The sequence below is a fragment of the Ictalurus furcatus genome, chromosome 14 (assembly GCF_023375685.1).
Source record: "Ictalurus furcatus strain D&B chromosome 14, Billie_1.0, whole genome shotgun sequence".
Taxonomy (NCBI): Eukaryota; Metazoa; Chordata; class Actinopteri; order Siluriformes; family Ictaluridae; genus Ictalurus; species Ictalurus furcatus.
This window is the reverse complement of record NC_071268.1, coordinates 28,938,494-28,950,197: the sequence shown is the minus strand read 5'-3', so window position 1 is coordinate 28,950,197 and position 11,704 is coordinate 28,938,494. Positions and strand designations below refer to the sequence as shown.

General features: G+C 41.2%; 1 protein-coding gene across 1 annotated transcript in view; it reads left to right on the top strand.

Moving 5' to 3' along the window:
- The first annotated feature begins 9,897 nt into the window (after positions 1-9,897).
- cratb (carnitine O-acetyltransferase b) overlaps positions 9,898-11,704 on the top strand; it is a 15,627-nt gene continuing 13,820 nt past the window's right edge. The window contains exon 1 of the mRNA XM_053641706.1: positions 9,898-10,293. Within this exon, the coding sequence (XP_053497681.1) occupies positions 10,246-10,293 (48 nt within the window). The 5' untranslated portion in view covers positions 9,898-10,245. The remainder of the gene's footprint in view (positions 10,294-11,704) is intronic.

Genomic DNA, 11,704 nt, shown 5'->3' with positions numbered 1-11,704 from the left:
AACCTTGGTTTTGATTCTATGTGTAATTTGCAAAGCCCTGTTTTTGATTCTATGTGTAATTTGAAAACCCCTGGTTTTGATTCTATGTGTAAGTTGAAAAGCCCTGTTTTTTGAGCTAATGGTAAGTGGAATAGCCCTTTTTTAGAACATAATAGTAAGGTAAATGAGCTCTTTTTTAACCCTATTGGTATTGATATCATAGTCTTCTTGAAACATATGGGTTATTTACTGTGTAAATACAGTATAAATACTGGAGCTTAAGCTCAGGGTATCAGATCACTTCTGAGAATTCTCATCGGTGTGGATCTCGTGTGGTGGAACGGAACCAATAAATCTGGACCCTTGCTTCTTCTCACTCACGGCTGGTGTCTTTTTTTTCTATCTCCAACTGGGCTCAGAGGTAGATGTGAGTATTGGCTTCTATGTTGAATTTTAAGTGTTTTTGGGTAATAGGCTAAATTTGAGCCAGCAATGGCTCATGGGAGAACCCATCCTCTTACGAACAGTTTACAGGGTTGTTCTGACGTGTCTTTAATCACTCTCCTGACATCAAGTAAATGGGAGAGGAGCTCCTGACCATATCTCAGGGTTCATGCCGCGTAGCAGAATATGCCCTCAAATAACGGACCATCGCCGTAAGGAGTGAGTGGAACCAACTAGCGCTGAAAACTGTGTTTCGCAATGGACTAAACCCAGAAGTGGTAACGGAGCTAGCCTGCTGTGATAAAAAATTTACTCTCGACTCGCTCATCAACCTGTCCATGTTTCTCAATCATCTGCTTCAGAGCCACCATGCAGCCCATGGGAGCACTCACAGCACCATGTGCCACCCCAGAACCCATGCAGCTGGAGTGCGTACGGCTCAATGAAGAGGAGAGGGAGAGATGTCGTCGAGAGTTTCGCTGCTTTTACTCGGACAAGACACCCATCTCATCTGGCAGTGCCTTCTCAAGTCTCGTCAGGAACCGGAGAGAGTGGGGGCTCCAAAGCCTGCTCCGAAAGTATGAGTCCATCCCAGATATTCTCTCCTCAAGCCTTCATTTTACCAATCATAGTAGAATGCTCAGGGATATCTTCTGTGCTCACAGCATTAATCAACTATTTTCTATAATTTTCAATTTTTATTAATATTTTCTAAAATTGTCAAAAGGTGCTGGATGTGTGCACACACGCCTAAATGGAAATGTACAGCATATGAATACACAACATAGCAAGAATAATCATTTCTTTAACAGATGTAAATTTAGCCATCTGTAAACATTCACATAAAAAAATTCTAGTAATACTAATGGAGGCCTGATTTCTGTCACTTTAACAAAAGCATAAAGATAAAACAGAGGATAATTTTATACACCCACCGTTTAATGCAGTGACTGTCAGATTCACCACAGGAGTAACGTTACAGAAGTAAATCCCCGAGTCTGACACCAACGCTTCCTTTATTACGAGGGATAAATTAGTTAATAAACTGTATCTGGGCTCTGGACCAGGTTTGGATTGGACGGGGTCTTCTCCACTTGGAGCCGTGAGGATGATCTCTCTCTTTCCATCACCTCGTTTACTCCACGTCACTCGGCCCTCGTTTTCACAATGAACGGCGATGTTACTGCCTTCTGTGATTCTCTGATCAAATAAGGCTGTAAAATATGAACAAAACCTGTTGTTTCCCTGTTGTGTGATATAGCAAAAAACAAACAAACAACAAAAACAGCTATTACAACTATTCATCAAAACAAACGTGATTTGTCTACACCGTCCATTTTTCACATGATTCATTCAGGTCACAAACGACACAGTACAATAAAAATAAGTGTCCAGAACAATTTTATGATTTGATGTGAGTTGATGGTCCTGCTGATATAACTCCTTGAATAAGAGCTTTCCTGAAGAGACAGTCTTCTATGGATCTGCTACCCCTCTCACCCATTTCCTCATGGCCGTTTTTACTCTCTCGTCTCTCAGACGTGGATAACTATGACTTCGTTGGATTCAGGTGTCACTATTCAATCTCTAGATGGTACCGTAGGGCGAACTTTTTACTTGTGCAACTTTGGAGTTCACTGGCAAAGTTACCACATTAGATTGGACTTCCCTTATGTGTAAGTCACAAGGTATAAAAGCGTCTGTTAAATAAATTGTATGTGGTAACATGTACTATCATGGACTATACATTTTACATGCAGTTATGCGGGAAAAATTAACATAATAATACAGTATATATCTAGGTAACATTAAATGTGAAAAGTCCACATGTAAAAATGTGTGAAAGAACATGTGTCAAAAAATACACTTTATAAATTTCACATAATGAAATTCCTGATTAATTCCTCGTGTATATCGATATTGAACACCCAATCCACTTACCAGACTGAGCAGAGAGCACACACTGTCCGAGCAGGAGAGAGAGAAACATACAGAGCTTCATCACACCGTCTTCTGTCTCACACCGAGGAGAAGAGAATAATCCCTGTGTTTAAGTGTAATCAAGCTCACACTGCTTTGTGTTTCCTATCAATGCACCAAATGAAACCTGGCAAAAACAAGAAGTAGGTTGACATGCAATGGGGTGTAAACAGCAGAAGCTGCTGTGTTCTTTCTTCTGGTCAATTTCTTGTTACATAATGGTACTGCTCTCTGCCTGTGACGCACATTCACTGAACCAAACAGGAAGTGAAGATGTTTCTATTCACAACATAACCAAACATCACTTTCATCGACGTTATGTTGCAATGTGTGTTTTGAAAGACGGGTGAATTAAACTCACTTCCTAAAGTTTCTAAATCACACATGAAGCAAAATTTTCACACACACACTCAAAAAAAAACAACAACAACCATGTAACAACTGATACCATGAAGTCATCCAAGAACAGTAGACTTTCAAACAGTGGACTTCATATTTCAAGGTGATTTTTTCCTGATGTGATCTTTTATGTGAGATCAGTAAGTTCTGTGTTTATGGGATGAACGGCAGCTTTAATCTCTCTGCAGATTTCCTCAAAGGATTAGATTTCCATCTGGAGGTTTTTTATATGACACTTCTAGACCTTCTATAAAATGAGCAGCAGAAATAACACCAGGTTATATACTGCAGTATGAGGCCAAAAATATGAGGACATACTGGCCATCACAACCACTATATGTGGTTCTTTCCCAAACTGTTACCACAAAGAGCTCCAACTGCACTCCAGGCCTCCACGCCCAACATCAGTGCCTGACCTCACTAATGCTCTTGTAGTTTAATGAACACAAATCCCCACAGCCACGCTCCAAAATATAGTGGAAAGCCTTCCCAGAAGAGTGGAACTTAGGCAAAGGGGGAACAACTTCATGTTAATGCCTGTGGTTTTGGAATGTGCACATATAGGTGTGAACGTCCACATACTTTTGGTCATATAGTGTACAGTATATCCCATCTAAACTGCCATGTTGTTAAAGAGTGCGTTATGAGTGATAGCCTTTTCTGTTGACCTTCATGAATTTCTCTAAACTTTTCATGGTTATAATATATCCATTATTAGCTTCAGTTGATATTTACGGAGTTTTTAGAAAAAGGATATATAATATCAAAGAGAGGTTTATAGCCATACAGTTATGAAGAAGTATATAAAATACAGAATCAGAGTTGATTTTGAGTTTCTATTTAATTTTATTTTTCAGAAGTATTTTTTTCAACTGATCAGATATTAATATGTCTTGTCTAATCCGAGCTGAGTAGAACCGAGTCCCTTCCTGCCTGCCTGCCTGGCTCGATGGAGGATCGCTCTGCCTGCAGCGACTGCATCCAGGAAAAAGGAACACAATGCTAAACCAACACCACCAAACATCAGCGCTCGCTCAACCTCACTCACTCTACCTAGAGAGAGAGAGAGAGAGAGTGAGAGAGAGAGAGAGATAATTTCACATTCATATGGTCAAATGTCGACACCTTGTTTGTGTTTTGAATATTTTTCAACCGGACGTAAAGTTATGGCATTTTAAAGTCCACCAAAAAAAAAAAAACTTTTTTTTTTCAAGAATTCAAAGGAATTATAATTATTTTTTTCATACCTGTAGTTCTTTTGAAGGATGCAGATGTGTAAGGTTTTTTTTTGAGCTCCCTAAAGAAATGAGAAGTTAAAAAGTGTTTATTGTTTTGATATTAACCATATAGCACCGTTATATAAACTCATAAAGAGTGGGTTAATAAAAAAATAAGGTGTGTTAAAGCAGAAAACATAGTTGCAGTTTCCCTCCTTATGACCCTACAGTACCGTAATATTTTCATTTATGGGTCATACCTGAGGAGGAAACAATATTACAATATACTGTATATATATATAAATACAGTGAGGAGAGCATCACGGCAGTGTACATGGGGATGTCTGGCTACCCTTCATGTCAGTCCAGTTTCCCCAGTGGACAGCCATAGACCTCCCTGAGACGAATTATGGATTGTGTAACTACCCGAGGCAGTTCTTGTTCCACAGCCAAATGTACTTTTCAAGCCTGGCGAACCCCAAGCCGGACAAGAGACAGTGGCTTGGCTTCATTGTGTCCCGGTTTTATGGCCCGGAATGTGAATGGGCGGAGCATCTGGCCAGTACAGGGTCCAGTGCCCTTAATAATGTAACAGTTTGCAGAACTATTCTTGAAGGAGTTTGGGCATCCAGGGCAGAGCAACAACCTGGATCAACTTTTGATTGGAGTCAGTGTGACGAACAAGCCTGACCTGCCATTCCACACCTATTATGAGTGGACTGACAGGGCAGCATACACAGCTAAGCTTCAGCCCCCAGCCGAGAGGGCAATAATGGAGGTGATGCCGACCTGCGAGACCGAGGGCTGCGGTAAAGAAGCTCAGCTACAGTGTCCCACATGCAGGAAACTTGGGATCGGTAAAGAAGCTCAGCTACAATCTCCCACATGCAGGAAACTTGGGATCGGTAAAGAAGCTCAGCTACAGTGTCCCACATGCAGGAAACTTGGGATCCATGGATCATATTTCTACTCTCTGGGATGTTTCAAGAACAGCTGGCGTACTCACAAACGGCTCCACAAGAGAGCGCCTGCTGAGCTCCAGCCTGAGGTCAACGTGGCGACCTCATCTCCAGAGCTTGAACCTGAGACCCACGAGGTGGTCTCACCTGCTGAGCTCCAGCCGGAGGTCAACGTAGTGACCTCTGCTCCGGAGCTCCAGCTCGAGATCCACGAGGTGGTCTCACCTGCTGAGCTTCAGCAGGAGGTCAACATAGCGACCTCAGCTCCAGAGATCCAGCTAGAGATCCCTGAGGTGGTCTAACCTGCCGAGCTCCAACATGAGACACATGAGGCAGTCTCATCCACAGAGCTCCAGTAGGAAACGCATGAGGTGGTCTCATCCCCAGAGCTTCAGCATGAGACCCATGAGGCAGTCTCATCCCCAGAGCTCCAGCATGAGACCCACGAGGCAGTCTCATTCCCAGAATTTCAGCCTGAGACTCACAAGTTTGTCTCATCTCCTGAGCTCCAGCATAAAGTCAAGTTCCTGCTAGAGGTCAACGAGGTGACCTCCCAAGCCATGTTCATATCCGAGGTCGAATAGGCAACCTCTCAAGCTAAGTTCCTGTCCGAGGTCAAAGAGACAGCCAACCCAAGCTCTGCTCAAGCCAAGTTCCTGTCATAGGTCGAAGAGACGACCTCTCAAGCCAAGTTCCTGTCTGAGATCGAAGAGACGGCCTCTCACACCAAGTTCCTGTCCGAGGATGAAGAGACGGCCTCTTGAGCCAAGTTCCTGTCCAAAGTCGAAGAGGTGACCTCTCAAGCCAAGTTCCTGTCCGAGGTCGAAGCGATGACCTCTCAAGCCAAGTTCCTGTCTGAGGTCGAAGAGACGGCCTCTCATGCCAAGTTCCTGTCAGAGGTCAAAGAGACGGCCTCTCACGCCAAGTTCCTGTCTTAGATCGACAAGGCGACCTCCCACGCCACGTTCCAGTCTGAGATCGACGATGTGACCTACCACGCCACATTCCAATCTGAAACCAACATCACGACCAACCAAGTTATGTTCATGCCAGAGTCTGTTGACACGACCACCCAAGTGCCTCTCATGCCTGAAACCAATGTCATGACCAACCAGGTCCTGCTCACGCCTGAAGCCAACGTCACGAACAACCAAGTTCAGATCATACCCAAGTCTGCTGACACAGCCGACCAAGTTCTGCTCACACCCAAGTCTGCTGACACGGACAACCAAGTTCTGCTTACTCCCGAGTCTGCTGACAAGGACAACCAAGTTCTGCTCACGCCCGAGTCTGCTGTCAAGGATGACCAAGTTCTGCTCACGCCCGAGTCTGCTGACAAGGACAACCAAGTTCTACTCATGCCTGAAGCAGACATCATGACTGACCAAGTTCTTCTCATGCCTGAGACTGACGACACGATCAACTGAGTTGTCCTCATGCCTGAGACTGACGACACAGCCAACCAAGCTCTGCGTACACCTGAGTCTGCTGGCACAGCCAACCAAGTTCAGCCTGCAAAGTCGATTGAGAATGACGCTCAGACTCTCTGCGTGACTGAGGACATCACTCAGCATCCCCATACTGCTGAGGATGCCACTCAGCCACCTTGTTCAACCGAGGAAGTTTCTCCAATTCTCATTGCAGCCAAGAGCTCCGTTTTGCTTCCCAACGCTGCCGTGGATGCCACTACGCCAAGATTCTATGAGGACGTTGCTCCACCTCTGTGCTCCGCTAAGGATGTTGCTCCGCCTCCATGCTCCGCTGAGGACATCGCTCTGCTTTCCTGCTTTGCTGAGGACATCGCTCTGCCTTCCGGCTCCTCTGAGGATGCCGCTCAGTCTCCGGGTTCAGATAAAGACATTTTGCCCAAAGGGCCAGGACCACCAGGGGAGGGGAGTGTATTCTGGGGGGAAGGGGTTCTGTCATGATTTCCCCTTGAGTCAGCACTGCAGTATTGCAGTGTGCTCAGAAAACTGAAGTGCATGCTCATGCACGAGCCAGATGCATGAGCGCTTAGCGAATGCACGCTTTTCAGTCTTCAATGACAGTGACTTTGTTTACGTTGGATATGTGCTTTTGTTATGGTTATGGTTATGTTCTGTCTCCGCAGCTGTTTAGTCATTGTTTGTTTTCCAAATGTGTGTCATCATTGTTTTCAGTTGTCCGTGTTTAACCCATGATTACGTTTGTCATTTAAACCCCTCATGTCTCTGTATACTTTGTGTAGCATTGAGTTCACCTCATTACCAAGCGATTGTTCTTTGTTTCTCGCATCTCGTTTTGATTCATGTTATTGACCTCGTTTCTCGATTCTCGATTCTGATTCTAGCCTTGCCCTATTTATTCCTGTTTGCCGATCGCCTGACATTTTGCATGTTTTTGGACCACGCTTTAGATTACTGATTTGGATTTGTCTGCATATATCTCCTTTAATAAAAACTCTTATCTGAATTTGCATCTGTCCTCAACTCCATTACGTGACACTTGAGCTGAGTGAGCGCTTTAGTCGTGGTTATTCTGTGGGTTTTCACACACACTGAGTGCTGAGTTTGCTGTAGTTTTGTTCTGGAAACCACACTCTTTTGTCTCTGATCATCTTCTTTTATTATAAGGTGTTTGTTAAAGAAAATGATTTTCCATGCTGAGGTGAAACTTTCCACATGTGACTACTCATGATGGTTGGTTAGACCATCTGCGTTCCACACCTTTTACCATCTTACCTCTATCCAAGGAAGTTCCTTGTGCTAATACGCTCACTATTTACATCTCTCAAAAATTCTAATTCCAGCTTAAATGGTAACAAAACATTTTCCAAAACATTTTTATTGTTGTAATGACTTAAACTACTAGCTCACATTAGTTACATTTCACTATCAGAGTCTTGATTTATATCCTCATTTTCTCACTGATTTATTTACTGTTGTCGTGGATAAATCAACCATCTTAGCCTAAGTCAAAAACTTAAGAGACAGAGTGTTTAGTAGATGTCAAAAAGTAAATAAACTTTATTGAAAACCAATAAAGTGTGACAGTCTGCAGAAAGTCTGAATTATGCAAACACACACAGCACTTTATATACCTTCCTCCGCAGTGTATCCATCTTAGGCGGGGTTTTGCCTTTCCTCATTAAAACAGACCAATCTTCTTTGCCACAATTAAATATTCATGTCTATGTGTTATCTTAAATTTGTGGAGCATGCGCAGTTAGTGGTTTTTCTCAAAACGATTTCATGCGGTCATGGTTTCTTCTTCTTTTTAAAAAAGGTTTCATACAGGCTTGTGTGTCCTGACCTTGATCCACACTCGCCTTTTTCCCCAAGCCTTACCCGAGCTCATTAATTGGTATCGGCCTCAAAGTTATATCTGCTTCTGTGGAGGAGGATACAGGCTGGTACAGAAAGAACAACTAGTGTACAGTAAGACACCAGCGTTCATCCAGCTCAATACACACTCAGAATATAACTTGATCAAACATTGTTCTATGGATTTAGATTATGCTTCTAACTATTGATTATACATATAGATTATGCTTTTTAACCAATATTGATTATTCGATGATGCTTAAGTAATAATTCTAAATGTTGGTAATACATATTGAATACACTTCATTAACATATCCAAATGTTAGTTACACATATCGATTACGTTTCATAAATATTTTCAATACTGTCAGCCAAAAAAACCTGTCAGAATATAACGTTACGGTGAACAACCTTGATTTGTTCATCACTAATATTAGCTAACTCAGCTAGCTGCAGCTGGGTTTATAGCTCAAACGTTCCAGGCACCACGTTATACTTTAATAATCTGCATATCAGATGATGTGTGATGTGCTCCAAAGCCAAGTTTATTTAGTGACACCACAAGCTGAACTCGTACATAGACTGAGAAAGTTTCTGCTCTAAGTATAATAAATAAAAATAGATTTCCCCCTGTGCTAACAAATCTGGAAGCTAAAAGATACCTCCACTTTGTTAAACTCACCACAAGCTAACTAGTTTACTGCTGAGGGGTATGGTTTTTTTTTTTGTTGTTTTTTTTTTAATGCCACATTAGTGCATTTTACAACTTATTTTTTCTCTATCCTGAACTTGACCTCGGTTCTTTGCGAAAATTTGGTTTTCATGTGGATTTGTAATTGAGAGTTACTACACTGAAGTAACTTGTGAGAGCTGTTAGCTTCGGCCCATATCATGTTAGCTTTACCTGACATCACATTATCAGCTTTTGATCCTGATATTGTTCTGATCTGTGATTTCATGTTGATTATTGATTCCTGTGAATTAAAATCTGCCTGTCGGGTTCTAGCACCGTCTTACTGTCATTTCTATCCAACCATATCTATTTAGTTTCCAGGAATAAGACTCAATCAGAATCTAAACGATACGTATATGTTTACATTTACATCACCTACAATATTTAGCAATGTGTGCCATCTGGAATAAACCAAACTTTATGCAAAATCGGTTGACCATGATGCGAGTCGTAGCCGATTTGATAAGATTGGACCCGCACCTCAACAATAGCTGTGTTTACATGGACAACAATAATCCACTCTTAATCTGATTAAGACCGTACTCTAATTAAGAAACTACCATGTGAACAGCAATTTTTACTTACCTTAATCTAATTAAGGTCATAATCAAATTAAGCTCTAATCGAATTAAGACAGGTGGAGTACTCCTGTTTTAGTCGCATTATGGACGTGTATTACAGACATGTAAACACCTTAATCACATTATTATCTTAATCAGAGTAAGGTCAATAATTAGATTACTGCTGTCCATGTAAACGTAATCATAATATAGACTTGTGTTGGCTTATGATCGAATATGGACCTTTCCAAAATGGCGGGCGCGTTGACGTGTCTCAGCAGCTAGCGACTGCAAGGCCAGGCACTTCCGGCTTGTTAGGCGTGTGTCGCAAACACTGCGCACGTGCTCAGGTCTCTTCCTGCTATTTCCCGGACGTGCAGAGGGGCACGGACGCGGACTTTGCAAAACAAAACAAAACAATCCCAAACAAAACAAGACCGAGTTTTAATCAGCTCCAGTGACCGGAAGTTGATCTAGCGCACTGTTTTTCACAGTTAGCGCATAACTGATTTTTCTTTTCTTTTCTTTTTTTCTTTTCACTATAATAATAGTCGCATGGAGATAATGCGTTTCCCTGCTCCGCCATTCTGTAACATCTGTTTACACCTTAATGTCCACTAATTAACTGCTTTATTAATTTAGTGGTTTGTGTCGTGTGCCGGTGCTGCAGTCATGATTTTAGAGACTTTATCACGAGCGAACTTCGCTTTGCGCTCGAGAGTAAGTAACATTTCGTTTTATTTGACAAAAGTTGCTTTTTTAAATATAATGCATGTGTTAAATTGAGCTCAGTGTGCATGCATGTGATTAATTTAGGATCTTAATTAAAAAAAGAATGCAGTTTAGTCATTGTGGTACAGTCAATCATAGTGAAGAAATATGTAGGCCTAGATACACATTTCTGTGTACAATTTCCTAAAATACATAATCTACTCAATAAGTGTATTTAATAATCTCAGGTTTTGTTATATTTTCACTGTTTGTCAAGTTTTGTGTAAGTATGCACTTATTTTGAAAAACGTTCCTTTAGTTAAAGGTGCACTAATTTGGGATGTTTTTATATTGAGTTTTAAGATGAATCTTTTTAAGATTTAAAGTTTCGTCGGAGTACTTCCCCCTATAATCAGACCTGACGTTTCAGAGCTCCCCTTAGTGTGATGGACACCAGTGTGACCGCAGCATCTACACTATCGAGGAGATGTTTTGGAGATATTCTCGTTTTAACTTCATCACTTCCAGGAAAATGAGTGAAAGTCTTGTGTTCGTCCACGTAAACGATCTGTAGGACGTGTATTTCCCACAGACAACAGCATTAAAGAAGCGTTTAGTCCCAGATTAAATGCACGCAAATGTAAATAAATGTGTTAATGAGAAGAAGAAGAATACGGAAAATCATTATTGCAATAGAGTTATCGGTGTGTATCACGATACCATCAATATTCAAGATCTTTATTTGTCTTTTGCACTAGTATACATGTGTGTTGGAACTCTTGTGTGCTTCTCTCAGTAAAGGTCTTAGCCTAAGACAAAAAATAAAAAGAAGTAAACAATAAAAACTACAAGCTACCTGCCAATAACTGAGTAATCAACCGATTAGTTTTTAAAATTAATACTGAATTTAAACATAACGCTCAAAGTAAAATATCGCTGAACTTTATTACAAAAAGAAACCGTTCTGACTGTACCATGAAAATGTACTGTACTTTTTTTTTTTTTTTAATGAAATAAATACAATCCCAGTTCTGAAAAAGTTTGGAAGTATGGAAAGTGCAAATAAAAACAAAGAGGAGTGATTTGTAAATGTACTTTGACTTGTATACAAAAAAAAAAAAAACACGTATAAAGGCGAGGTATTTGATGTTTTACTTAATCAACTGCTGAGTTTTATTTTTTGTTGAAGATAAACGTTTATTTTGACATAGCGATGTAACAAGTTGAAATAAGAAGGTGATGTGAAACAGGCGAGGCATCTGGAGGCTCCTTTTTTGGAGCCTTTTTGGAAGCTCCTTATATTCTATGATTAGGCAATCATCATGTATATAAGGAGCCTCCAGAAAAGGTCTAGTCCTTCAAAAGTAACATTGGGTCGAGCCTCGCCGATCTGCCAACAGATGCTTCAGGAAATAATCCA